This window comes from Hypoxylon fragiforme, assembly GCF_022984875.1.
Source record: "Hypoxylon fragiforme strain CBS 206.31 chromosome Unknown GGS25scaffold_7, whole genome shotgun sequence".
Classification (NCBI taxonomy): Eukaryota; Fungi; Ascomycota; class Sordariomycetes; order Xylariales; family Hypoxylaceae; genus Hypoxylon; species Hypoxylon fragiforme.
Window position 1 is genome coordinate 501,475 of NW_026054762.1, and position 24,253 is coordinate 525,727.

The 24,253-nt window shown below is 47.0% G+C and overlaps 8 protein-coding genes across 8 annotated transcripts; 4 read left to right on the forward strand and 4 right to left on the reverse strand.

The window, feature by feature from the left end:
• Nucleotides 1-165: 165 nt before the first annotated feature.
• Nucleotides 166-2,105, reverse strand: GGS25DRAFT_355811 (FAD/NAD(P)-binding domain-containing protein). Its single transcript, XM_049258085.1, has one exon. It carries the CDS (start codon nt 1,758-1,760, stop codon nt 351-353), a length of 1,410 nt encoding a protein of 469 aa, XP_049114425.1. The 5' UTR covers nt 1,761-2,105; the 3' UTR covers nt 166-350.
• On the reverse strand, nt 2,105-3,206 carry GGS25DRAFT_355806 (uncharacterized protein). Its single transcript, XM_049258084.1, has one exon. It carries the CDS (start codon nt 2,945-2,947, stop codon nt 2,450-2,452), a length of 498 nt encoding a protein of 165 aa, XP_049114426.1. The 5' UTR covers nt 2,948-3,206; the 3' UTR covers nt 2,105-2,449.
• A 5,458-nt stretch (nt 3,207-8,664) lies between these two features.
• On the forward strand, nt 8,665-10,089 carry GGS25DRAFT_523439 (terpenoid synthase; the record flags this gene model as incomplete). The annotated part of the gene is made up of 6 exons (XM_049264420.1): nt 8,665-8,747; nt 8,812-8,880; nt 8,933-9,065; nt 9,124-9,142; nt 9,200-9,394; nt 9,851-10,089. 6 exons carry the CDS (start codon nt 8,665-8,667, stop codon nt 10,087-10,089), a joined length of 738 nt encoding a protein of 245 aa, XP_049114427.1.
• Nucleotides 10,090-11,286: 1,197 nt separating this feature from the next.
• GGS25DRAFT_498024 (acetyl-CoA synthetase-like protein) lies at nt 11,287-15,661 on the forward strand. Its single transcript, XM_049261659.1, has 10 exons — nt 11,287-11,368; nt 11,508-12,006; nt 12,068-12,358; nt 12,441-12,546; nt 12,607-12,760; nt 12,845-12,927; nt 12,998-13,073; nt 13,124-13,173; nt 13,241-13,456; nt 13,545-15,661. Exons 2-10 carry the CDS (start codon nt 11,698-11,700, stop codon nt 15,416-15,418), a joined length of 3,159 nt encoding a protein of 1,052 aa, XP_049114428.1. The 5' UTR covers nt 11,287-11,368; nt 11,508-11,697; the 3' UTR covers nt 15,419-15,661.
• A 490-nt stretch (nt 15,662-16,151) lies between these two features.
• GGS25DRAFT_498025 (uncharacterized protein) lies at nt 16,152-17,235 on the forward strand. The gene is made up of 2 exons (XM_049261660.1): nt 16,152-16,942; nt 17,018-17,235. The coding sequence occupies exons 1-2, from the start codon at nt 16,219-16,221 to the stop codon at nt 17,176-17,178; spliced, it is 885 nt and encodes a 294-aa protein (XP_049114429.1). The 5' UTR covers nt 16,152-16,218; the 3' UTR covers nt 17,179-17,235.
• Nucleotides 17,236-17,531: 296 nt separating this feature from the next.
• GGS25DRAFT_514986 (glycoside hydrolase family 92 protein) lies at nt 17,532-20,053 on the reverse strand (the record flags this gene model as incomplete). Its single annotated transcript, XM_049263039.1, has 3 exons — nt 17,532-19,759; nt 19,821-19,853; nt 19,912-20,053. 3 exons carry the CDS (start codon nt 20,051-20,053, stop codon nt 17,532-17,534), a joined length of 2,403 nt encoding a protein of 800 aa, XP_049114430.1.
• A 928-nt stretch (nt 20,054-20,981) lies between these two features.
• GGS25DRAFT_356034 (L30e-like protein) lies at nt 20,982-22,406 on the forward strand. The gene is made up of 2 exons (XM_049258086.1): nt 20,982-21,553; nt 21,698-22,406. The coding sequence occupies exons 1-2, from the start codon at nt 21,259-21,261 to the stop codon at nt 22,078-22,080; spliced, it is 678 nt and encodes a 225-aa protein (XP_049114431.1). The 5' UTR covers nt 20,982-21,258; the 3' UTR covers nt 22,081-22,406.
• Nucleotides 22,404-23,814, reverse strand: GGS25DRAFT_498034 (DUF1761-domain-containing protein). The gene is made up of 3 exons (XM_049261661.1): nt 23,351-23,814; nt 22,990-23,294; nt 22,404-22,912 (listed from the first exon to the last, which is right to left on the reverse strand). Exons 1-3 carry the CDS (start codon nt 23,361-23,363, stop codon nt 22,778-22,780), a joined length of 453 nt encoding a protein of 150 aa, XP_049114432.1. The 5' UTR covers nt 23,364-23,814; the 3' UTR covers nt 22,404-22,777.
• Between the last annotated feature and the right edge of the window lie 439 nt (nt 23,815-24,253).

The window sequence follows — 24,253 nt, forward strand, 5'->3', positions numbered from 1 at the left end:
TACCTACCTTGTGTAGATCCATCACCTGCAGTTTTACTGCATGTACCAAAGGAGCGCTTTACCAACAGACAACAGCTTGGAGTCGTGATCGACGTTGCTATTTTATATATCTTTCATGTTCTTTGAACACTTTCGTGAACACATTGGCCACGAGTGATTTACACCGGCCTAACATTAAGTAAACGACATAAACCGCCTCGAGGCCACAGAAACTGGTGAACTTCTTAGAATTGAGATCAAATCACTACGCGATAACTATGGGAATGTGTACACCGCTTTTCAGAACACCAGCCACCAATCTAGCTAGCTACCTGGTAGCTTAGATGGCTGGATAATCGGGGACCTAGGCATCATAGCGAAGCCAGTATCATCGGAAGCACATAATCCTCCGTGAACTGCCACAGAGCGGTCGAGTCCTGTGTGTGCCACGCAGCACCATTCCAGAATGTATTCCGTTTCCCCTGAAGCTCAAACAGCTTCTTGTAAAAGCCATCGCTCACCGCATTATTGGACACCTCAAGATTAAACGGCGCATGACTCGAGAATGCAAGCCACTCGGGTGTCCCCTTGACGTCCACATCCGCACCTACAACCACACCCCTCGCCTCCTGCACCCGCCGCACTATGGCTAATATGTCCGCCTTGACCTCATCATCAGGGAGTACGGTGGGGCTTGCGTAGTACACCTGCGTCAATCCCTGATTGTCCTGCATCAAGTAGAGGCCTGGTAGCTCCGGGACATTGTATGGACGTCTAGAGTCGGAATTATAGGCGACGAAATTGAGCCCCGTGTTGTTCAGGAGTCCAGTGTAATACCCGTTCGACGAGAACTGGGCAAACAGTGCTGTCTCATCCGAGGCGAGATCGTATCCACCCAGGTTGTCGAGCAGCGGGGGGATCGTGGAGACGACTTTCTTCGCGACAATGAGCTTCTGGCCCGTAGGTGTTTGGACGAGAATTTGCACAGGGCCAGCGCCAGGATCTGTACGGTTCATAGAGAGAACAGCAGAGTCGAGAAGGACATCGTCGCCTAGGAACGTGGTGGCCTTCTGGTATAATTCCTGCATGTTGTGAGATACGGTCGTCAAATACCCTGCTGAAAAGCTGCTGACTTGGGCCGCGTTGAAGTACTTGAACATGTAGAGCGTACTGATGTTGAGCAACGGCGCATATCCCTGGTTCGTGATGAATATCTGAGGCACGAGAGCCTCTAGACCGTACTTGGTGACAAACTCGCCGAAGTTCAATAGCAGATCGGGCTCCACGGGATAGGTCATATTGAAGCCCTTCTGTAAGTCGGGATACTTCTCGAGTTGGGTCTGATAAGCGGCCAAGGCGGCACCGAGGGCTTCAGGGCCCGGTGCGGTGTAGGTCACATTCTGGCCGGTAGAAAAGTCTATGTATTCGGGTTGTACAGTCGAGGATAGAATGGTAAGAGGGACGTCGAATCTGGCAAAGTAGTCTGTCACTACCTTTAAGTGATTGAAAAGACGCACGCCGATGTCGATAGTATAACCAGTGTGGGGATCAACGTAAGTCTCAGCATGTCCACCCAGAGTACTCTTCTTCTCGATGACTGCCACTGTCTTGTTCTCGTCTTTCAGTCTAACAGCAGTGTATGTTCCCGACGCGCCTCCTCCAATGACAACAACATCTCGATGCAAAGTATCATCTTCAACCGCTTTTGACAATGCCAAGTCACAGAAACATGACAGAGTAATGCTTGTTGCCCAGAAGGTAAATAAATGCATGATCAGCATTTAATACGGAAGGATTTTGATGAAGGGTCGAACTTAATTTGATTTCGATGTTTTAGTCTCGGTGAGTAACAGCGATGGTTGAAAAAGTTAGTTTGAGAAATTCCATTGAAGAATCCAGGTTTAAATATTGGATAGGGAAGTCGTGTTTGCTTTTGAAGCATCGTGCCTTCCCTTGCCTCCAACATAGACAGTTCGTGACTCCAGTTCGCTCTTTCCCTACACCTCGTGTAATAAGAGGTTTCTTATCTAGGTACCCTATACAAACGATTAATAAGCCCAGTCAGGTAAAACATCAATGATTCAATGTTGAATATAATTAAATGTGTTGTGTATTTGTCATGGTACCATTTATCATGATACCTTTTGATTTTGGCCATAAGGACGAGTGAAGCAAGGCTGGGATCCCAATTCAGACTCAACCTTGGTAGTTTTTTTTCTTCTTCTTTCTTTTTTCCTTTTCCTAGTTATTTAGTAAAATGACCAAAAACCCATACCTAATCCCATGCTAAACCAAACTCCATGCTAGAAAATCAATCTCAAGACCGAGAACTCGAATATTAAGCTTTCGGTTATCCAAGCTCCACAGACTACCAGTTCCCCATCACAGCATTCCCATTACGGTTACGTTTACCCCATCATCCAGCTGGTTTCGACAATAGGGACGGACATAGGGATTGTGTATCAGGACCTTAGTCTTTTTGACTACGCCACTTGCGGAACAGCTTAATCTTTTGACGTCCATCGCTACCAGCTTGTTCGTCGCTTGGGGACATGGGCGAAGATGGAGGGGAATCATCATTGAGAGACATCACAATGCTCTCGGCACCATCTTTTGAAGACCCTCCAATGCTGCCATTCGTATCTGTGCGCTTAGGATGACCGACGTCGACCCCGCTGTCGGCTGAGGTCATGACCAGACTGGAGTGGCTGGACCGCTTTCGGTTTAGAGTTTGGGCGAGCATGCCGTGACTTATTGTGTGCTTATTCGACAGGCTGTGTCTCGCTAGGAATGACCTTCGAGCCCGATGTAACGATTTTGACGGATCGATGTCCTCAGCTGCAATACAGGCATTCGGACTAACATCTGCATCTGGGTGGCGTAGAGAAGTGGTGTATTCGGCGAATGCATCAGGGAAGCCTGTATCATAGTTGCGGCTGGTGGGCCGACTACCACTTGAGGTTGACATGGCGACGATGTGTTCTGTGGGTTTGTTTAGCTTCGGGCAGATTTTTTTCTTTTTTTCTTCTTTTAATAACGAAAAAGATGAGATATTATGTAATGTGAGGCGAGGCAAGGCAAAGCAAAGCAAAGCGTAAGGCAATCGTGGCTTTAGTAGTCTAGATAATCACTTAGTTTAAGCCAGCCTTGTGATGCGTGGGTGACACCGAAAGCTCTTCAGGAGAACCACAAGAAGACCAGTTAAAGGGGCGGGGGACGATGCAAGCGTAAAATACGAAAGAGAAGAGGAAGAGAGGGAGCTTCAAAACTTATAGAGTTCTTGTCTTCAAAAAGCCCAAACAAATGAGATGCGATTAGGTTCGTGGAGAAACCATGATTGATATCATAATGGCATCCACTTCCCTTTGTGTCCCAATAATGTCCCCAATAAGCCCCTGACAGGATTCCACTTGGAATGCACGGGGTTAGTGCAACGATGATGTATGTTCGGTGCTGAGCAAATGTCTACCTGGGTACATAGTAGGCAATGGATCTACACAGTCATACTGTAGACCAGGGTGGGAATTGCCTCATTTGCGAAACCAATTGGGCTGGACATTGTCGCTCGATGAAATGTGTACCTGAAGTTAGGTACCTACTAGGTACCTGGGTAGGTTACCCCTGGCACCCCCTAACACCCCTGGGCAGCTTTGTCATCAGGGCGCTTCACAGCCTGTCTAGTGGCACAGCTGCGCCGCAAATGACAACGAATCGTACTGGGGAAAACAACATTGAAGCTGAACAAAACACCAGACAGTGAGAAAAACAAAGAAACAGCTTGCTCACCTGAAAAAACGAGGCTTGGTTAACAGTTACAATGCCAAGAATAGGTACCAGGTAATGACCAGGTTCCCGTCGTTCCAGCTCTTTGTTGATATTGCTTGGCGAACTACCGCGCGCTTGATCAAGTAAATCCTAGGAGATCCAGAAGATCCAGAAAGTCCAGAAAGACCCAGAAGGTGGAAATAGCCGGGTCTTAATAATATTAGTGCCGATGATCCGATTAACGTCGCTTTGTCGGGAGAGCACTCCCTGGAAATCGAATTAGTCTTCTCTTTTGGGGGCTTGCTTTTGACACTGTCTTCCGAAGAATAGTGTAGAAAGAATAGAGTTAAATGCGTAAGTACGTGTGCGTGTGTACGTGCTGTAGAGTCGGTGAGGGAAATCAGGAACCGGATAAGGCGGGAGGAGGATGGCCAAAGTTCTGAGTATTAATATTCAGTGAAAAGTCAATTCGTTAGAATCCTTCGCCGATGACACGGCATGAACATCAACATGCAGAAGTTTGCATAGGTGTGACCTAGGATCGGAATGTAATAGGTACTAGTGTAGATGCAAGTAGATGCAAGCTGTTACTCAAGGATGACTGAGGTGGTTCAATGTTTCAAACTCCAACGGGGCGCCTTTTTAGATTTGGTGTTATTGTATTCCCAATTCAATGTTCGTTTTAATCCGTCAAAAATTCGAAGGTTCGGAAGTTCAAAACGAAAGTTTGGAGGACTGGACACGTTGAACAGCTCATGACGAATTACATATATACGTACGTCGACCATGTGGCAACTCTCAACGCATGCTTTTACATATATATATCCATGTATGCACATACATGTACATAGAATATGGATATGTCCATCCAAGGTTGAGGCACGGCTAATCGGAATGGCCCATGGCCAAATTTGGATCCCATGCTCACCCACTTCGTATGGGGGCAGTCGTCAACCCCGAGGCTTTGAGAGATGATTTACGAGCACAGGCACGGCATCCTCTTCCACGGGAAAACGGCATTTCAGCGGCGATTCGATACTAGGCCGGGCGCTAATGTTTCCTTTAGAACATACATGTATGTACCTATCTACTGGTAAACAGTATCCTATCAAAACTATCCACGCAAGTAGGTTCTTCTGTATGTCTCAGATATGGTGCCGCGATCTGAGACGATGGGGCTGGTAAGATTGTGGAAATATGTCCAGTATGTAAAAAGTCCTTTGAGCTTGATGTTGGTTGTTCAGTTGAGCTTCAATGTTGTGTTTGTGCTTGTCCTCGTGGTTACATTGAAGTAATTGGTTGATGATGAAAGTTTGGATTGGGAAGAACCGTTGAATTGACAGAGTTTCGTTGGTTGGTGAAAGACGTGTAGGTATCCACTTACCCTGTAGAATACCCTGTAGAATGATGCTTTATCAAACGTCATCTACAACTATGATAGGCACTAGGCACCTGGCAGAGTGGCACGATGACTTTAAGGTTCAATGTTATTTGTTGGGCCCGGTAGTTAATTCCAGTCGGAGCCAGGTTATTCCATCCGGCTTGATCCGGACCCTACTAGGTACCCCTGTTATAGGAGATCATGGCCATCACTGGCCCATCAGCCGCCATTTACTACTTTATGTATCTTACATAATTCTTTCTATGCACACATAGTTAATATTCCCCTGATTCCCCTGATTCTTTAATAGTACCAAAGCCAACACATGCCATGGCCATCATATTACAACATGACACACTCATCCCCTCAATCTGGAATGCTCTGAATCGTAACCTTTACTCCTTTCAAGTTTATATCAAGTGTTCAGCTGATCATCGAAGTTACTAGCCTAGTCACGTCCATGACAAATTGCAAAGCTTTTTATATGTACCTAACTAGGTAGTTTTGTTGACATCAGTGATTATACCTACCTAGTAGGTAAGTACATAGTATTTTGGAAGATTAGCTGTCTTGGAATTATAAGGGTAACTAGTTGGATGCGCCTAGTCACCTGATCACCACAACAACCATCTACCGTCGCCGATATATGCACGTGCCGGCTTGCCAGTTACATCACATCAACTCGTCACTAAGGCTGGTATCCCACATCTACCAACCATCCCTCGTCCTGCCTCTTCCCCTTAGCAAAAGCAATCAAGCAATTCAACAATCAGGCGAGCCTAGTTGGCCGATCAATTTAAGACTCGATGGCTGGTCCGCTCCTAAGCACCAATCTACCTAGTTAGGCAAGCTGCTTTCATAGCTTCTGTAGTTATTACCATCATAAAGCCCATATCTTACGATGTCCAGTAGCATTCTCTTCCACCCTATCAGCACCCTGTTACAAAAGATCTTGTATGAGGCTGCACTTATATCTGACACGCATCGTCTGTGAAACTCGTCCGGCTAGCAACAATTTACGGGATTGTCTCAGCAAGCTATTATCGAATCGGGGTTCGATGGGTAAACCTTCAAGAATATGTTGAAGGAATAAGCGACCCTGTAGATGCCGTGTAGGAATCTATCTCATTGTGGCTAGGAATGCAGCACGCAGGAACGGCAATATATCGCGTCTAGGTATATGTGTTACACAACGCCCCTAAAACTGCTTCCCCGTGGGCCGTGGAGTTGTATGTTCAGGCCTGCTATATTGAAGATATTATTCTTTTGATCGACTATATATAGGCTATTGGTTTCAAAGGCTATAAGGAAGACCTTCTCTTCCCTTGCCCCAAACGCCGTTTTATTCCAAAAAAGAAATTCAGCCCCCTTCCTGGTCAGTTGTGAGACTGACGGAAGGTTGCAGGTTAGGTCAGGGCAACATATGGTATCTGAGACCTTAACCAGTTTTGACTTTCCGTCGATCATTACGTGGATATTGGCGGTACCCTGTAGCTCAGGGTTGATCGTCTTTTCCCCTATCCCGTATATGAGCTGTCCGTTATAGGGTCGCAGGTCAGTGAATAGTGCCTGGTTGCAGCAGGTGGATTGGCTGCAGCCACTGTCTAACACCACTACTTCCTGTAACCTAGCCGCTAGTTTAGCGGCTTTAGCCTTGGATAATGCCATCAGCCTAAGAGCCTTCAGTGCTCTTCCGGTGTACGAGCCCTTAAGGATAAGGCTTAGGCATTCCTGCGTGGTTGAGTTGATCAGGTTGGAGGGGGTATCGGCGGGTAGCTACTAATCATGGTCACATGATTCGGTGGCACCCGGTAGCCGACCCTGAAATACCCTGCTGAGAATGCTCGGCTTAGGTGATTCAGGGTATTCATCTCCAGGGTGATCTCTCGTGGCTAGGAACGAGCTCACGTGGGTAGGTGTATCTTCCTTGCCTTGGTGCTTATATGCGAGTCTTGTTGCTACAGGGTCGTCCTTGTTGTCGTGGGCCCGCGGTTTCTTTCCTTTGGAGAAACCTCGCCAATCTTTGGGTCTTTTTTCAGAGTGCTCCCAGAAGCAGGCAGCTAGGTCATGGGAAGGCCGATCGCCGACCTGCCGAGGTACAGTGATGGCAGGTGGGGCTGTCCTTTCGCTTCTTGTTGGTTACCCTGTAGGCTGCCAGTGCGTGATTTCCGTCCTTGCCCCTGAGCTTTTGGCTCTGTTCTTCCTGCTGGGATAGCCGAACAGCCTCGTTGATGTTGACAGTCGACTACGGGATTTCTCCGGTTTCGTTCCGTTCCGGCAAGATGCTGTGGATGAGAAAGAAGGTGGTAAGAAATATGTTGGTTGTATTGGAGAGTAAGTTCTAGTCAGTGGAATCTACAGGAGATGTAGATTATACATATATGCCACAGGTTAGGGGCGGATACTATCAGCCACTGTACCCAGCCACCTGAATATTCCAACAACAACCTTCTCGCATACAAAAGTGACGGGCCCTTAGCATCAAACCCCGACCCTTTTGACAATACCTTTGAATAAGCACGGCATAATATACCGCCTGTCCAAGCCTATTGAGTGATAGCTGTGGTATCAACCGAAAATGGTTACACGACCGAAATCAGCTTAAGCAATGATTGGGCTAGCTTCAGAAGGTGAGATGAACGTCAACCAGTGTGATAGAAGTATAATTTTTAGATCGATAACTGTCAGATATACTGACATAAACAAGAGAAATTCAATGAGATGTCAATCAGTTCACCTTTTAACACAACGGTATGCTCTGACAATGACTCTGACAAAAAGTGCTTGGCTTCGTATAAGGGCATGACTTTGCGAATGATATGTTTATAACATGGGCTATCGTCATTGTCTTTCAAACTCCTTTTAGAAAAAGAAGCAGTGCTGCTTCCATAGTAGGCTATAGCTCTTACAAAATAGGGGGACGGGAGGGTTACACGACTGGGTTATACACTTATAATTAACTCTACTCAGCCTCTCTGAGGGTCACATAAGTTGCTCAGGTGAAGATTGTTGTATCTGATTTACTAGGTTAGGGAAGTGGTCACCCCCACGCTCAGTAAGTTCACAGTAGGAGATACTTAGCCATAAACTTATCTACTAGGTACCTAAGGTAGCATAGCCGGTTGATTATGATATTGTTCACACAAGTGCTTGAGACCGAGCTAGATCAAGGCAAGCCCCGCGAGCCGGCGGATTACTTCAGTAGGAAGTCTGGGTTAGCAGATGGCTTGCTGAAAGTTCTTTTGCCTACTAGGTTTAAGGAGGGCAGAACTGGTAAGGTGGGTGCATACCACAAATATCTCTCACGAAGCTATCGACCTCACGCGTGGTTTAGAACGAATTCGGGAAATGATTCGGGATACTAGCAGGCTTCCCTCGTCACATACAAGCGTTCTGCCGTCGATCCTGGAAAATGATAAATAAAGCCATGATCCTCAAGTTATTATCAGAAGTCAACCCTTTACTTCTTCAAATTTGACATACCCCCTTCAAAGATACTGCGATCACTGTCTAGTGGCCTACCATTCAACCAGCTCACCATGGCCATCACTATCCAAGAAGGTCCTGTAATGGAAACCGCTACGCTGGTTGTTCCTACCAAAGCTACTGTACATGAAAAGCTGTTGATGAGCATTGAGCATACGAGGGTCTCGCGTAACCATCCCTGACCTGGCGCCTATGCTTAGCCACTGGCCCCAAGGAGTTCATCCAGAAATTGAGAAGCTGGACGAATACGTCCAAGAGACAATCTTGTCGTAAGTACCGCCTCGTTGTTAAGAACCATTTCAATTCGCTAAGGAGCTATAGCATATTGTCTTCCTCAGGTAATGAGAATCGTCTAAGGAGTACGAGAGCATGTAATTTTGCTCTGTTTGGGGCATCTTGGTGGCCATTCGCATCATACGATGCATTACGTATTTGCACCTGTCCATTCATATGGGTAAGTCTACGAATATATAAAGCCGTATTAGTTGAAGCCTACTAAGTTATACACAAAGCTCTTCGTTTGGGATGATGGTGAGACATAAGCCCCATTGAAAATTTCAATAGTGATTTACCCCTGACACGGTCTAGAAACGGATTCTCTCGAGTTTTCTACAATCTCCGATGACTGGAACCGAGCATCTACATTCCGACAGAGAACTGTTGACTACCTACGAGAAAGCTTGTCTGGAGCCTCTCAGATGAGTCTCTCAGAGATCACTACGGATCCTTTAATTGCTGGCTTCAAACCTGTGGCTGAAGCCATATCAAGGGCCTGCAACGACCGTACGTTTCCATCTCAAGTGTTTCTAAAGAGTGACTATGCGATAATAATGCTAGTATGTAGGTCAGATAAACGCATTGATTGATGAGTTAACCCACTTCGTGAGCATGTGTAGCGAAGAGCACAGATCCCAGGTGCTAGATTGCCTCCCCACTATCGACGAGTATATAGAACGCCGTCTAGGAACCGGGGCGGTCAGAGTGTGTTTGGCAACTATTGAGTGAGTATCAAGGTAGATTCCCACCTATACTTCAAAAGTTTACCAACTTTTCGCAGATACGCATACGGGATCGTATTGCCCAAAGAAGTACCAGAGGACGAGGCGATGCAAAGGATCTGATATGAAGCAAGCATGATCATTGTAACGTGCGTTGACATCTTATCTATTAAGAAGGAAGCGGTTAGTATGAGAGGTCTAATTTAAGCGGCCAGATCTGATGCTCATTGATGGAATCTAGGCACAATCCCAAGCCTATTCTCTAATCCCTCTACTTTCCTTGCAGCTCGGCTCTGCACAAGCGGCTACACGTGTATCGATCATGCAGTTAACATCATTCGATCATCCATCGAACGGTTCGAAGCTGCGGAAAAGCAGCTCCTGGAACGGTCCTCATCCACGCCCAAGATTCGTGAGGACCTCGGCAAGTTTATCGACGGGTGTAAATATGCCTGTATATCCAATCTCAATTGGAGGTAGGTGTTGATCGAGTCTATTAAACGGTGTGAATTGGTTGCCAATCCGTATCCCTGAATGCAGTTTGGTCTCGGGGAGATACAAACTCAACTGTCGGTCGATGAAGGGTGGACTACATATGGAGTTGTGACAATCAATCTATTCGATTCTATTGATAGCCTAGGCACCTAGTGATAGTCTGGTTCTGGTAATAGAAAACAGAGGAGACCAAGGATAAGAAGGGATGAAAATGGCCTTTTCTAATTAACACATCCAAGTGATCTCTTTCTTTTTATTCTCTTTGCCAGTTAGGGAACACCTACCTAGACGATGGATTTCTTCTAAGCTACTTCCTATAATTAAGATAGATAGAAAAATGCAACATACCTTGGTATCTAACCTAGGTAAATACCTATTCTGGATATAACCCTAGTATCAGTCCTTTCAGCTGATCCTTCATCATCATACCCCCACAAACCCCTCACCCTCTTGCTTCCGACAGACCATTCAGTCAGTATTGCTGTGCCGTAACAATAGTGTACTTTTAGTAGGTCGGTATTATAACTGAAAATATAACAAGTTAGTTAACTAAATCTCTATCAAAAGCTTACTATGTAGAACCTATAAGTTATTGGACCTAAACCCCTATCCTTGGCATGCATACATCATGTCTTGTCTCGTTTGTAGGTTGATAAATTTTTACGTGCCTTAAACGATACCGAGCGATCGACGCATGGTCCTCGCTACAAACCTACATACAATTACATGGTATGTTCATGCCAATGACCAATCAGTGCTGGGACAAGTAGCAGCTCTAGGATAGTAAAAGAGTCTTCGATGTTTCCTACAGGGCCCCACCGTCTTCTAGCTTAAATTGATGCATTCCAAAGTTCTTTTAGTACTTTTAGTCTATCGCCCGGTATCGCCTCTTTCGAGTCTTTCCACCTCGGCAGCTCGGCTACTAATCTAAGTATTGCGCTCGCAGGCGATTCCCTACTCACTACATAGTACTGTGCATACCTAGGTGGGTAGGAAGAGGCATGACGCGTCGAATCCCGGCGCCGTTAGTTAGGCACTCGTGTAACACGGTACCTGTCCGATAGAAGCTGATGCCGGTAAAGCGAGACCGACGTGCACGCGAGTATGGAGCTATGCGTAAGTGGATAGGTATATTTAACATATAGTGGATGAAGCTGGAATTTTGGTAATTAGTACATAGCGCTTATATAGACTCCATCGCCATATCTATTCCTTAGAACTATATGTATTCCATGGGTTCGGGATTTATCGCTTTGTCTGTATGGTATGTACTCCTGTATGATGTATGGTACTTCCTGCACAATACTCCAAAATAGTAGGCTTTAATATACACACATACTATACCTACATACACCGTGAACCAATCTTCTCAAAGGTGGAGACTAATCCATCCGCGAATCAAGAGAACGACGTAGCATGTTGGTTACCAGCCTTGGACACGACCTTAAAGACCCCTCTCCCCCCTACCCCCTTACTATATCCTACACACAGGAATATCCGGCATCTGTATTTAATACTCCGTCGTCTCCGGAACATCCTATCCTACACCTGCTGCACCAGTATCAACTACTCCCAAGTTGATAAAGACAAAACATGTCGGACAGCACATCGAACGGGACGACGCCATACGGGCGCCGTCTGATCCCAACTGTTATTGATGAGGTTGCTGAGAGGTCACCTGATAAACCGTGCTTTTCAATCTTCAAAACCTCCAAACCGAAGGACGGTGTACAACATATAACGTTCAAAAGATATGCCAATGCCATCAACCGCGTGGCGCACTGGATCGTGGAAACATGTGGGCGCCCACCGGTTGGTACGGTTCCGACGATAGCATATATCGGTCCCAATGATGCTCGTTACGTTGTTATGATTATTGCCGCAAGTAAAGCAGGATACGCGGTGAGATGCCTACCAGAACGGGAATATACGTAGGTGTGCATTCTGGCTAATTCGGAAGCAGGCCATGTTTGTTTCTCCTCGCAACCCAGACGAGGCCCAGCTGAACCTCTTCAACAAGACGGACTGCAAAACTATCTTTTTCCCACCCTCACACCGAGGCGTTGTACAACCATGGCTAGAACGATGGCCCATGAAGGCGCTGGAAGTCGCATCGTTAGAAGACTGGTTCTCAACGGAAGAGGCCCCGCATTTCCCTTATACTAGGACGTTCGAGGAGGCAGAATGGGAGGCCTTTGTAGTGTTGCACACGAGCGGAAGCACCGGGTTCCCAAAGCCCATCCCCATGAGACATGTTAGTATCTTACTTTGATTTCCTATATACGGGTTGTTAGGGTACTAGGGAAAGTTGAAGCTAACCTCGCTGTTCGTAATAGGGCTTAATGGGAATATGTGATAGTTATCATGATGTGCCAGAATGGAAGGGGCGTCCACTCTACTTTAAAGATATGTGTGAAGAACCAAAATGTTGCTTCATGCCTTGTAAGTCTGGACTCAGCGACTACGCCGCATGCCATTGGACAAACCGCTAATAACACCCAGTCCCACTATTCCACGCAGGAGGAATTTATCTCTTCCTGATGAGAAGTGTTTTCTTTGAAACGCCTGTTGCTCTCGGGGTAGTTGATCGCCCATTGTCTGCCGATGTAGTCATTGAGTGCCTCGAGAATCTGGACGTTTCTGGCGCGCTATTGCCGTAAGTACATCTTCAAACTACCAGGGCGACGAATGCCTTTACAAGCTTAATACGTATTATAAGTATCTGAGAACCCCTGTTTAGGCCCTCGATTTTGGAAGATGCAAGCCATAATCCCCGCGCTGTTGAGCTTATAGCGCAACTGAAACTGGTATCATACGGAGGCGGTAAGTTTGGTCACCTTGATATATACCTAGACATGCCCCTTTTGTCTGCCCAATAGCTAATTCGGCAAAGGCCCCTTAAGCAAAGAAGCTGGGAAAAGACTCCGAGATGCTGGAGTAGTATTGAGCACCATAATTGGATCTACAGAGTAGGTCTATCCTCGATACTTCTTTTGATCGTTTCACTAACAAATACTAGACTATGCGGTGTCCCTTGCTACCGGCAACCTAACTATGACCTCTATGAATGTAACCACACCATCCTATCTCACGAGTCCCTTTGGGTGCCAATATGACTAATACGGAACTTTTATAGATTTCATTATCAACTCAGAGTTCCTAAACATCGACTGGCGAAAATCAGACGTCGAAGAGAACGCATACCAAATGGTTATTGTCCGCAGAGGCAAAAATCCAGGAATACAGGGCTGCTTCTATTCATACCCAGACCTTCAGGAGTTTGACACTGGCGATCTCTACCTACCGCATCCTACTCTTGCCGACCATTGGAAATTCTATGGACGGTCTGATAGTATGTAGTCCCTCGAACTCCTCGGCCCCTTTATATTGTATACTAGGTATTTGGGGAAGAAATGATTATTAATCCATTCATTTTACAGACATCCTTGTTTTCTCTAACGGCGAAAAGCTCAACCCGGGTACTATCGAAGCACAAGTTACGCTGCATCCCTTAGTCAAGGGTGCGCTGGTGGTTGGCACTGGCCGCTTCCAGGCCGTGCTGCTCCTAGAACTTTTCGAACACCCCAAAGACGATAACGAGGCAAAGGAAATCATTGACAAAATCTGGCCTACCGTGGAGGAGGTCAATAAGCATACCGTAACTCACGGACAAATCGATCGTCGGTTCATTTTACTCTCCAAGCCAGAAAAGCCTTTCCCTCGTGGCGGTAAGGGCAACGTGCAGAGACCTACAACGATAAAGCTATACCAGGACGAAATCGACGAGATCTACAAGACAGCCGGCGAAATCGACGAAAGCGCAGTCCCCATGGACACAAGCTCGGAGGCAGCGTTGATGGATTCGATTCAAAAGACGTTCGAAACCCGACTTGAATTCAGAGGGCAACATCTCGATCCGGATACGGATTTCTTCTCTATGGGCATCGACTCATTGCAGGTCATGAACTCATCCCGCCTCCTCAGGGTAGGCCTGAAGGCTGCTGGCCACCAGATCGACGTTCCTACGCGTGTGATATACACCCATCCTTCTCTGCGTCGCCTGACAGCCTATATCTATGCGAAGCTCGGAGAGGCTGATAAATCTACATATCAGAACGGCGTCCTCAATATGGAGTCCCTGTGGAAGAAGTATACAACCGATCTCCCCCAGTCTAAAGAGGGGCGTGAGGATCCGCTAGATGACAACCAGACGATACTGTTGACTGGATCGACGGGTAACCTGGGATCTTACCTGCTAGACTCCTTGATTAATAATCCCGCGGTCAAGAAGGTCGTCTGTCTTAACAGGACAGAGGATGGCGGCGTTGTGCGCCAGAAGAAAGCGATGCGAGAACGTGGTCTAAGCGACCCCTCAGACGAATCCAAGGTGGAATTTCTACGTGTGGATATGTCTGAGCCAGACTTTGGGTTGGGTGAAGAGACTTATAACCAGCTCCTCAAAGATGCAGACCGAATTATCCATAACGCGTGGCCAGTAAACTTCAACATGCCGCTGGAGTCTTTCGAGCCCTACATAAAGGGAGTACGCAACATCGCCAACTTTGCTACCGAAGCTACGAAGCGAGTCGCCGTTATATTCATCTCGTCTATTGGCGCAGCCGATGTTTGGGACAGTAAGAATGGTCCAGTGCCTGAACAACGAATCGAGCAAGAGGATATCTGCAGTCTCGGATACGGCAGAAGCAAGGCGGTCAGCAGTCTGATCCTCGAAGATGCTGCAAAAGCCGGCGACTTCCCCTACGCCATCATTCGCGTTGGCCAGATCGCTGGCCCCGAGGCCGACGTGGGAGCCTGGAACAGACATGAAATGGTACCCTCTGTCTTCGCCAGCAGCCTGTGCCTCAAGGCACTGCCTAAGGATTTCGCGAGTTCGTACCGGATAGACTGGATTCCAGTCGAGAAGATGGCAAGCCTGATGCTCGAAATCGCCGGCATATCCCAGAAGGTAGCAGCCAGCGAAATAAACGGCTATTACCACGCCGTGAACCCTAATCCCGTGGAGTGGTCAGAGGTAGCCCAGGCCGTCCAGGAGTTCTACGGAAAGGAGCGTATCCCCGAGCTAGTCAGCTTCCAGGAATGGGTTGCGAAGCTCGAGGACAGCGTTCAGCGAAAGGTGTTTGACAAGAACCCCGGCGCGAAGCTGCTCGATATGTACCGAGATTTATCCACCGCAACACACGAAGCTCCCTTGTTCGAAGTGACGAGGGCTCTGAAGCGAAGCCCGACACTCCGAGATATGACGGCGGTTACGCCGGAGTTGATCCAGCTCTGGTGCAGACAATGGAGATTCTAGGAAAGGGAGGATAGAGATGTAGGTACGCTTTTACTTGTATGACTAAGGTGGATAGAGCTTTGAAAGCTCTCCGGTATGATGTAGATAGCAGTTCGAGTGCATTAAGGAGTATTTGGATATAGCTATAATAATTTCTTATTGACTACCTAAGTAACTACAAAGAGTCTTACTCTAATAAGTCTCCTTGTTACCCATCATACCTACATAACACCCATGTGTTTGCGGCTCGAATATCCTAATAATGACTCAATTCACAAAGTAAACAGCAAGCCAACACGTTTAATGACTACTGTGTAATCCCCGATATTACCCTCTCGCTTCGTGGAACCGATCCGACTTGTCGATTACCAGGACAAAGAGAAAGAGCATCAGAACTTGCAATGTAGGAACGCTCAATCAAACGATGTCTCAGTCACTGACCACGAAGACGGCCGGAATCCGACCAGTCATTGCCTGTGCGACTTGTTTCTTTTTATATATTTTCAAATAAATGAGAGAGGCTCAGGCCAAAGTACTTAGGCAAGGGAAGTCCAAGTAGATAAGGTAGGTTAGCAGGGCAAAGATCCTCAAGGGAGAGGATCCCCGATCAGTGTAACACACAGAGGCTTCTCAAGCAAACACCCAACCTTTCCGTCGTCTTTAAAAATACATTTTCACATGTGAACCTATGTTCAATGTTCATCCAAAAGATCGTTTTTTTCTCCACTCTCTCTCTCTCTCTCTCCTCTTCTTCCGCCAAACCCTTTTTCACCCACCCACCTACTCCACTCACCTGCCTACCTAACCTACGCTCGCCCCCGATGTCCACACCAGAAGATGAATTCGGCCTCTCCTGCCCGTCGGGCGGCACCTTCTACATCTGCCTCTCCAGCGACTTCCCCTTCCTCGGGTGCTGCACCTCGGACCCGTGCAGCGCCTCCAACGGCGGGCAGTGTCCGGATGGGGGGCTGCGGCCGGCGAGCTACTCGCAGTACGGGGGCGCGCACCAGAGCTGCGCGGCGCCTTGGGGGGCGGACGCGTGGTACACGTGCGCGTTCGCGCGGCCGCCGTTCTTCGGGTGCTGTGCGAGGGACCCGTGTAATGATGGCTGCGCCGATGAGGACCTGGTGGCTGCGCGGCTGGATGAGGATCCGGCGAATGCGGCGCCGTTTGTGGATTTTGAGACGGTGGGGAGTAGTGCTAGTAGCACCGTTGGGAGCAGTAGCAGCACTACCAGCAGCAGTAGTAGTAGTGGCAGCAGTAGTATTACTAGTGGTGTTTCGGTTCCCAGTGAGATAGGGACACCAAGTCCGACAGGGCCGGGCGTGTACGGGGATGATATGGTCAGTACAGGGCCGCCTTTGAGGATAGGACTCATAGTTGGGTTGAGCATGATGGGGATAGTGATCATGCTGCTGATAATCGGGGGAGGGTTATGGTGGAAAAAGAGGCGGGAAACCCGGGAGTTTCGTAATAGGGGGTGCAATTCCCTTAGCTTGCGTAGAGAGGATGGTGATGAAAAAATTGCTTCACATAACGGCGAGGGTATGTTTCACATTTAGATACACCATACCGAATCTAGCTCCATCTAACGAGAACCAGAAACTAATGGACTGTTAGATCCAGGACCGAGCATTCCAAATCCCAACGCAGCGCATTCTATATCCGCCCCGGGGACTCCCCAGGAGTTGGAAGCACACATCCCGCATTCATTAGAAACACGCCAGTCTTGGTTTGGTGACTTGGGTGTAGGGAAGCAACTGAGCGTGGTGAATCCGTAGATACCTGTATATAGAATAGCGAGGATATGGCACGGTTTGGAGTAAGCCAAGTTGGGGTTTCCAATATATATATATATATATTACACTTGTAGTGTAATCCTTTCATATTACATAAGTACTTAACCAGGTTCATAACGATTCAAAGCTGTTATGGTAACAGCATAGATATTTTCAATGTCTACTAGATGAGTAACTACCTAGGTATCTAGGTTAGTTGGTAAGGGCCTAATAGCTATTCAAGATTATATCATTTACATGTATTCATAAATAGTAAGAGACAGCTGGATCAGATTTGAGTAGGCCTGTCTATTATCATCAATGGTGTAATACACATAATCCTGCATGGCAGAACCTTAGTTCTTCGTGCTCAAACTCGGCGGTAAATCATCTTCGCCTGTACCCCAAGCTGTGCTCTCCTTTTCGCCAAGCGTGAGTTCTAGAGTGCCGCCCTGAAGGAAGAAGCTATGGGTTAGGTAGTTCTTTGAATAATCCTCACCGTTCAACTTTGCACTTTGGATATATATATTCTTGTACGCGGCGTCAAAGTTGACGGTTTTGATCGTTGCCGTGTTCCCCGTCATTCCATTGGTAATAGATATGGACGAGAAAAATGGCGCCGTGATGAAATATATGTCTTGGCCTGGATTGGGGAAAATTCCCATCATAGCTAGGGCGACGAACGACCCCATTGCCCCCGAGTCATCATTTCCGGGAATACCTGCTGTGGAGGTGTTGAATTGGCTCGGTATGTAATAATGAACACGCTCTGTTGATTTGCCTGGGCGGCCTGCGTAATGATATTGGAATATGGTGAGAAAAGCTTGTTCGTCACCCACGTAGAGAATACCACTTTCATGAAGGTAGTCTAGACGACTGACGAAAGTATCGGGGCCGCCGAGGGTGGTAATTAGGGCAGCCATGTCATGTGGTGCAAAAAAGGAGTAAAGCCAAGGACTTCCCTCGTAAGTTTCGTGGCCGTTCGGGTTAAGATAACAAGAGTCGAACGACATGACGGAAGAGCAAAGTGTTGGATCTTGATATCCCCAAGTCCCGTTCAGGTATTTTGGTTGGAGGAATCCAGTAAATCCAGTGTCTGTGCCACTGATATCGGAAGTTTGGTTAGGATTGTACAGATTAATCCAATTCCCGGACCGCTTGGTATACTTTTCATAATCGTCTTGTTTACCGAGTGCCTCCGCTACTTCAGCAATACAAAAGTCGTTGTATGCGTACTCAACGGTTCGGGAAACGCTCCTCGTAAATAAGCCGTTTCCGTAGGGATCAAAGTCATCAGCTGGGATGTAGCCGTAGTTCTTCCAGCTATACAGACCACCGCGACCCTCAGTGTCCCATACTGGAGGTTCATTCTCTGCATCCTTTATCAAGGCCTCGTACCCAGTCTCCCAGTCAACATCCTGCGTGATATTTTTCAAATATGCATCCACCAATACAACATCAGCGTTAGAACCTCCTTGAGTCCAACCTTTGCACAAGGACATTCGACAATCAGGGAGCCACCCTTCATGTCGGTAAATATCGATGAGAGAGCGGATCATGAGGGTTTGAGAGTATGGATCCACGAGAGTGATAAAGGGATGAATACTCCGAAACGAGTCCCATATGCAGTACCAGGAGTCGTAATAGGGCTCGTCGCTTTCCCAAAGATAATTCTCGCCAGTATAATCTTGTGGACTTAGCATTGCTCTGTATACACCGCTCCAAAAGATGGTCTGAAGGTCGTTGTCATTAAGGCCGGTTGCGTCAATACTTATGACCGACAGCTTCTCTTTCCAGACTTCCTCAGCAGTAGCTAGAGTGTCCGAGAAGCTGAAATTCGGGATCTCGGTCTCTGCATTAGTGCAAGCTTGGTCAACACTCTTGAACGAAAGCCCAACCCGAACTGTGATTGTAGTGCCTTCTGTAACTTCGTCGAACCACGTGTAGGCCCCCGCTGGTAGAGGAGGATTGTTGTTATCTCGTCCCATAACAATGCTTTTTGCCTGGTTGCCAGCCCTATTATTCACGAATACACCAGTATCGCGTATTGGGGTGCCTGGAGCGAAATCGGCACAAAAGTGCAATGTGTATTCACCGGTTCCAAAACTTGGTTCAAACGTGCCATTGCCTGTCATTCGGCCTGTTTCTGGTTCTACAGCAGCGCTTCCACTTAGGCGTGTATCCGGAAGGTCCGTCAAGTCCACGATGAACAACGGACTTAAGGGCCCGTCCACGACAGCTTTCCCGGTAGCATTACCGTGGAAAGTAAAGCTATAGAGAGCAGTGTGGTTTGCCGCTGTGATCTCCGCCTTTATGCCAGATTCAAGGCCAATGGTGAAATATCCGGGACGAGCAGAAACACTCCCGTCAACAACCTCAACACTACGTTGAGTCTTGGGGAAAACACAGCCGTTTACTTCGTCGCCAGTACATCCTGGATGAACAAAGATCGGGAAGTTTGCGAGGGATGAGGCGCCGCCGGTGCCTGAATCATGCATGTGAGAGAAGCCCGTGACAGGGCTTCCATTCGAGGCATACCCTCCTTGATTGTCACTCGTCACGTCTGCAACCGCTTTCGCCATGCCTGAGGGGTCGTTAATATCTTAACATATTGGCATAGTTTGCAAATATTATTTCGTGCTTACCGAAAGGCAACGTTGCCCCAGCGAAGACATGGCCTATATTGTTCAGGTAAGCAATTTTTCCAAGTTAAATATGTATCTGTAGGTGACTGACCGCCGTTACGAGTACCAATGAGAGGATCTACGAAGTCATAACCACCAAGAGTGGTGTTTGTATTCTGGCGAGGCAGCTTCACCTGAGACGCATAGCATGTTGCAGCCGTGGTAAAAGACACCAAGAATGACCGAGCCACCATCTTGCGTACTTGTACTCCAACCGAGGCTAAGTGAGACTTCTCGGATGTAAAGAGAGGTGACACGATTTTAGATACTAGCTCCCTAACTAAGAGAGGAAATATAGTATAAATGGAGTTTGCACAAAGAAACAAACGAGAGGAGCTTTAAGGCTGTGGCATAGCCCGAGGTACCTACCTACAGCTTGAGGCATAGCACGGGTACACAAAAGGCAGGTCGTACTTGATACCTTGGTAGAATATAACCCGAGTGACTTTGCATAAGTATTGTCAAGGGGGCTAAGGCGGGGAGCTGCAATTACCCCGGATTCGGATGGCATCTATGTAGACAAACATGCTCGGCTTCTGAGGACTAGAGGGCCATCGTGGGTCATGGAAGGTGCAGCTGTTTAGATCACCATTCCTTTGTATGAACTAGGCAGCCTGTTTCTATTCTTGGTCCCAGGTATTCGTACATAGCTAGGCAGCAGTATAAATGCCAATGGCAGGTATGCAAATCAGTTGCAACCGAGCTGACAAGTTGATCGTTCAAAACTGTACGCCTTGGCAATGGCATAGTGAGAGGTCACCGCCATCGATATTGAATAAATATGACCAATGACTACGAAGTAGTTATAGGTAATAACCTAATGTTATTGTAAGTTACCTACATCATATACACTAAGTAGATGGTAGATATATTCAACGTTATAAAAAGACAAAAGTGTTGGAGTTGGTAAATACCTGCAGCAGGGAATGGTATGTAGTATTCAGGTTGAGAGTAATTACACCAATAGTAACAAATGAAGATGTAAGAAAGTCAAAGGTTCAAGGTTCTGCCCGCTGTCCAACAGCCCTGTAAGTGGTAACTCTTGGACTAAAGCGGGAATACCCCAATTCCGTTCCTAGCTCCAATGTTCTCATTGGCTCAAATCATCGTCTCCGCAATAAAGCTCCGGTTGACTTGAGTTGGAAAATTTCAAGGTCGAAAATTTACTTTATCGGTCAATTGATAAGAAAGATTTCGTAAAAAAAAGAAAAGAAAAAAAAAGATTCGATCAATTGAATTGAATCTTCACCCAACTCACCGACGACCACCCCCGAACTACTTCCCAATAGCCCGCCATCTACGCTCTAATAACTCGACCTCACGAAACTTAACGCGTCCCTTCTATCAATTAAATACCGCAATAATTCTACGAAAAGAAAATTCCAAAAAATAAATAAAAATGGGGTCGACAAAGCCAGAGAAGAAGGAAAAGAAGGACAAGAAGCGTAGCGAAGCAGATGGTGTGACGAAGGTCAAGAAAGAGAAGAAGGAAAAGAAGGACAAAAAGGAGAAGCTTAAGAACGCTGTCACCACTGTCCTAGACGAAGCTGATGGCAACGCTGTCGCCGTTGTGAAGGAAGACAAGAAGGCCAAGGTCGTGGTTCCTATCCCCATAGTAGGCGCTCTAGTACCATTTGCGAAGCCATTAGCAGATGAGAAGGCCACCAAGAAGATCATGAAGTCTGTACGAAAAGGTATGTCTTATGTCTATTTCATTTTCAGTCAACTGAAGTCACTTCCCTTCTCTCCCCTCTCCATCGCCAAGCAATGAATGGTCAAGCAAATCTACAAGCCCCAAAAATTGCAAAGCGCTAACCCCAAACCCTCCCCTCCTACAGCTGCCAAACACAAGACCCTTAAGCGCGGCGTAAAAGAAGTCGTCAAGTCCCTCCGCAAGTCCCCCGCCGCCGGGCCTAGCAACACCGCGTTCCCAGGCGTCGTAGTGCTCGCGGGCGACATCAGCCCGATGGACGTGATCAGCCACATCCCTGTGCTGTGCGAGGACGTCAACGTGCCGTACATCTTCGTGACCTCGCGCGCGGAGCTCGGCGCCGCGGGCAGCACCAAGCGGCCCACGAGCGTCGTCATGGTGACCGAGAAGCGCGCCGGCGGCAAGAAGGAGGACAAGATAGAGGAGGAGGACGGCGAGGACTTCGCCGACATCTACAAGGACCTCGTCAAGCTTGTCGAGAAGGAGAGCAAGCAGCTCAAGTTCGCGTAAGGATTTCCCGAGGCTTGGTTTCTCTCTGCTTAGTAGAAGAAGATCTTTAATAGGATCAAAATTCGCCCCGCTGCATTTGTACGGACCCGGAGAGTGTTTAGTGTGGGCTCGTCGTGGGTGTCGATCCGAGTCCTCTCTCATGGCCCGTACCTTTCAAAGCATATCATGGAAAAAGGGTACCGTCGGGAATTACTTTGTGTACCTATGTACGTACTGCTTCGGTTGGCTGCAATAGGCGTGGCTTTTGGCGTTGGGGACAAAATTATTCTTCATATTTGCAAATACAGGATCGATCAATGAATGAACAACGATTCATAATATGCATCTCAACCGCAAGCTTTTGATTTTGATTCCACTTCCACAGGTTTCGCCAAGGACCTTTTTTTTTCTTGGTTGGTTGGAACGATAAGATCTCAACTGACTTGACTATTGATTATCAGACACGACCACAAAAACGTTCCGAGGCAATGATTTTGAAAAAGATTTATTCATTTATTTATACTACACAGCCAAAACAGCTGATTTCCGTACCCCATCCCAATTTTTCTAGCATGTTAAGTTGTGTGTGGCGCTGCTGTTCTTTCTCGCAGCGATTCCGTTACGCAGTTGTGGATGAATAACTAAGTAGTAGTCATGAGCCATGATTACCTCCTAACTAGCCAGTAGGAAAGCTAACAAATACAGGCCCTTCGAGCTCCTAATCGAACGGGTTGGTGCGGGTTCCCCACCAGGTGAGGAACAGCGACAGACCAACCGTCTCGAGGATCTTGGTGGTGGCACCCACGGCGACGGTGTCGACGGGCCGCTTCTCGGAGAGGAGCTGGGTGAGGTACTGCAGGTTGTGTTAGCATATATACTTATATCCAAGACATACATCTAGGTAGGGAGGGGAAGGGAGAGGGCTGTTACGGTAGGAGCAGAGGTGGCGGCGAAGATCAAAGCGCCGAGGTAGGCGGCACCTCTATAGCTGAGGGTGCCGGTGGCGTTGATCAGGGCACCGACGCCATAGGATTGTAGGGCAGAGCCGACGAGCGAAGTACCCCATGCCACGGCAGCTGAAGAAGCCTCCTTGGATTGGATGAACTCCTCCTTGGTGTTGGATTGCTTGGCGCGCTGGTAGGTCTGTCCAAATACTGGGCCAAGTACTGCCAGCTCGATGCCGTGGTTGAAGACGGTACCTAGGGCGATGGCCGAGGGTTTCACTGAAGGGAGGTCTGGGTGATATTTATTAGTTTGGGATGGTAAGGAGGAGTGCTATGTAGGCACTCACAGTGAAGAGACATGATGTCTAGTGTGATACGTTAACGTTAGAGGTGTTTCTATAGGGTTTGGGTATCTGGGGACCTTGTGTATACGTATATGTATATATGTAAGGTTTGAAACAACGGTATTTGAGGTTGTTGAAGAATAAAATATATCAGGAACCAAAAAATAAAAGAGTTAGGAACGACATTGAAGAAAAGCTTCTCTTATAACGTCAAGTTACGGCACTGATGACGAAAACATAGGAATATGGTATAATCCATAATCCGATGATTCTAGCGTGCATGTTCTGCATGCCTTACATGCTTTCCTCCTACTAAGGTATGACCAGGTTTCGTAAGAGCATGTAATACCCAAGCTCTTCTAAGTTCTAGCTTCTCAAGCCCCCAATGTCTTGGTTTTGGTGTTCAACGTGACGTAATAGATGTTATTTTCTATGCAATCTTCACCGGGTTCGTCTATTTGGCGTCGCGGGGCATACTAACATGCGCCATGATGCGCCATGAGTCGTTGAGCCTTTTATATTATCCCATTGCGGTCACTAGCTATTAATATTTGTAACCTTGTATATAATATATGTACACAAGTGCTATGTATTGTATGTACATGTATAGTATTATGTAGGTAGGTACATATATGTATATGTATATTCAATATTGTAATTGCTATAGTAGGAACCTAGGTGCTAAATATATAGAATGTCATTGGATGTCGCAATATGTACAGAATAACACCCAGTGGATCCACGATGTTACATACTAACATACTATAATATACTTGTACCTTTTGGTACTACTAACTATGTACTATACTACTAGGTACTATGTATAGGTATACCTACATATGTATGTAGTACATAGAATACTGTTAGCAGCACCGGAGCAGCTGTTCCTAGAATACTAGACAATAT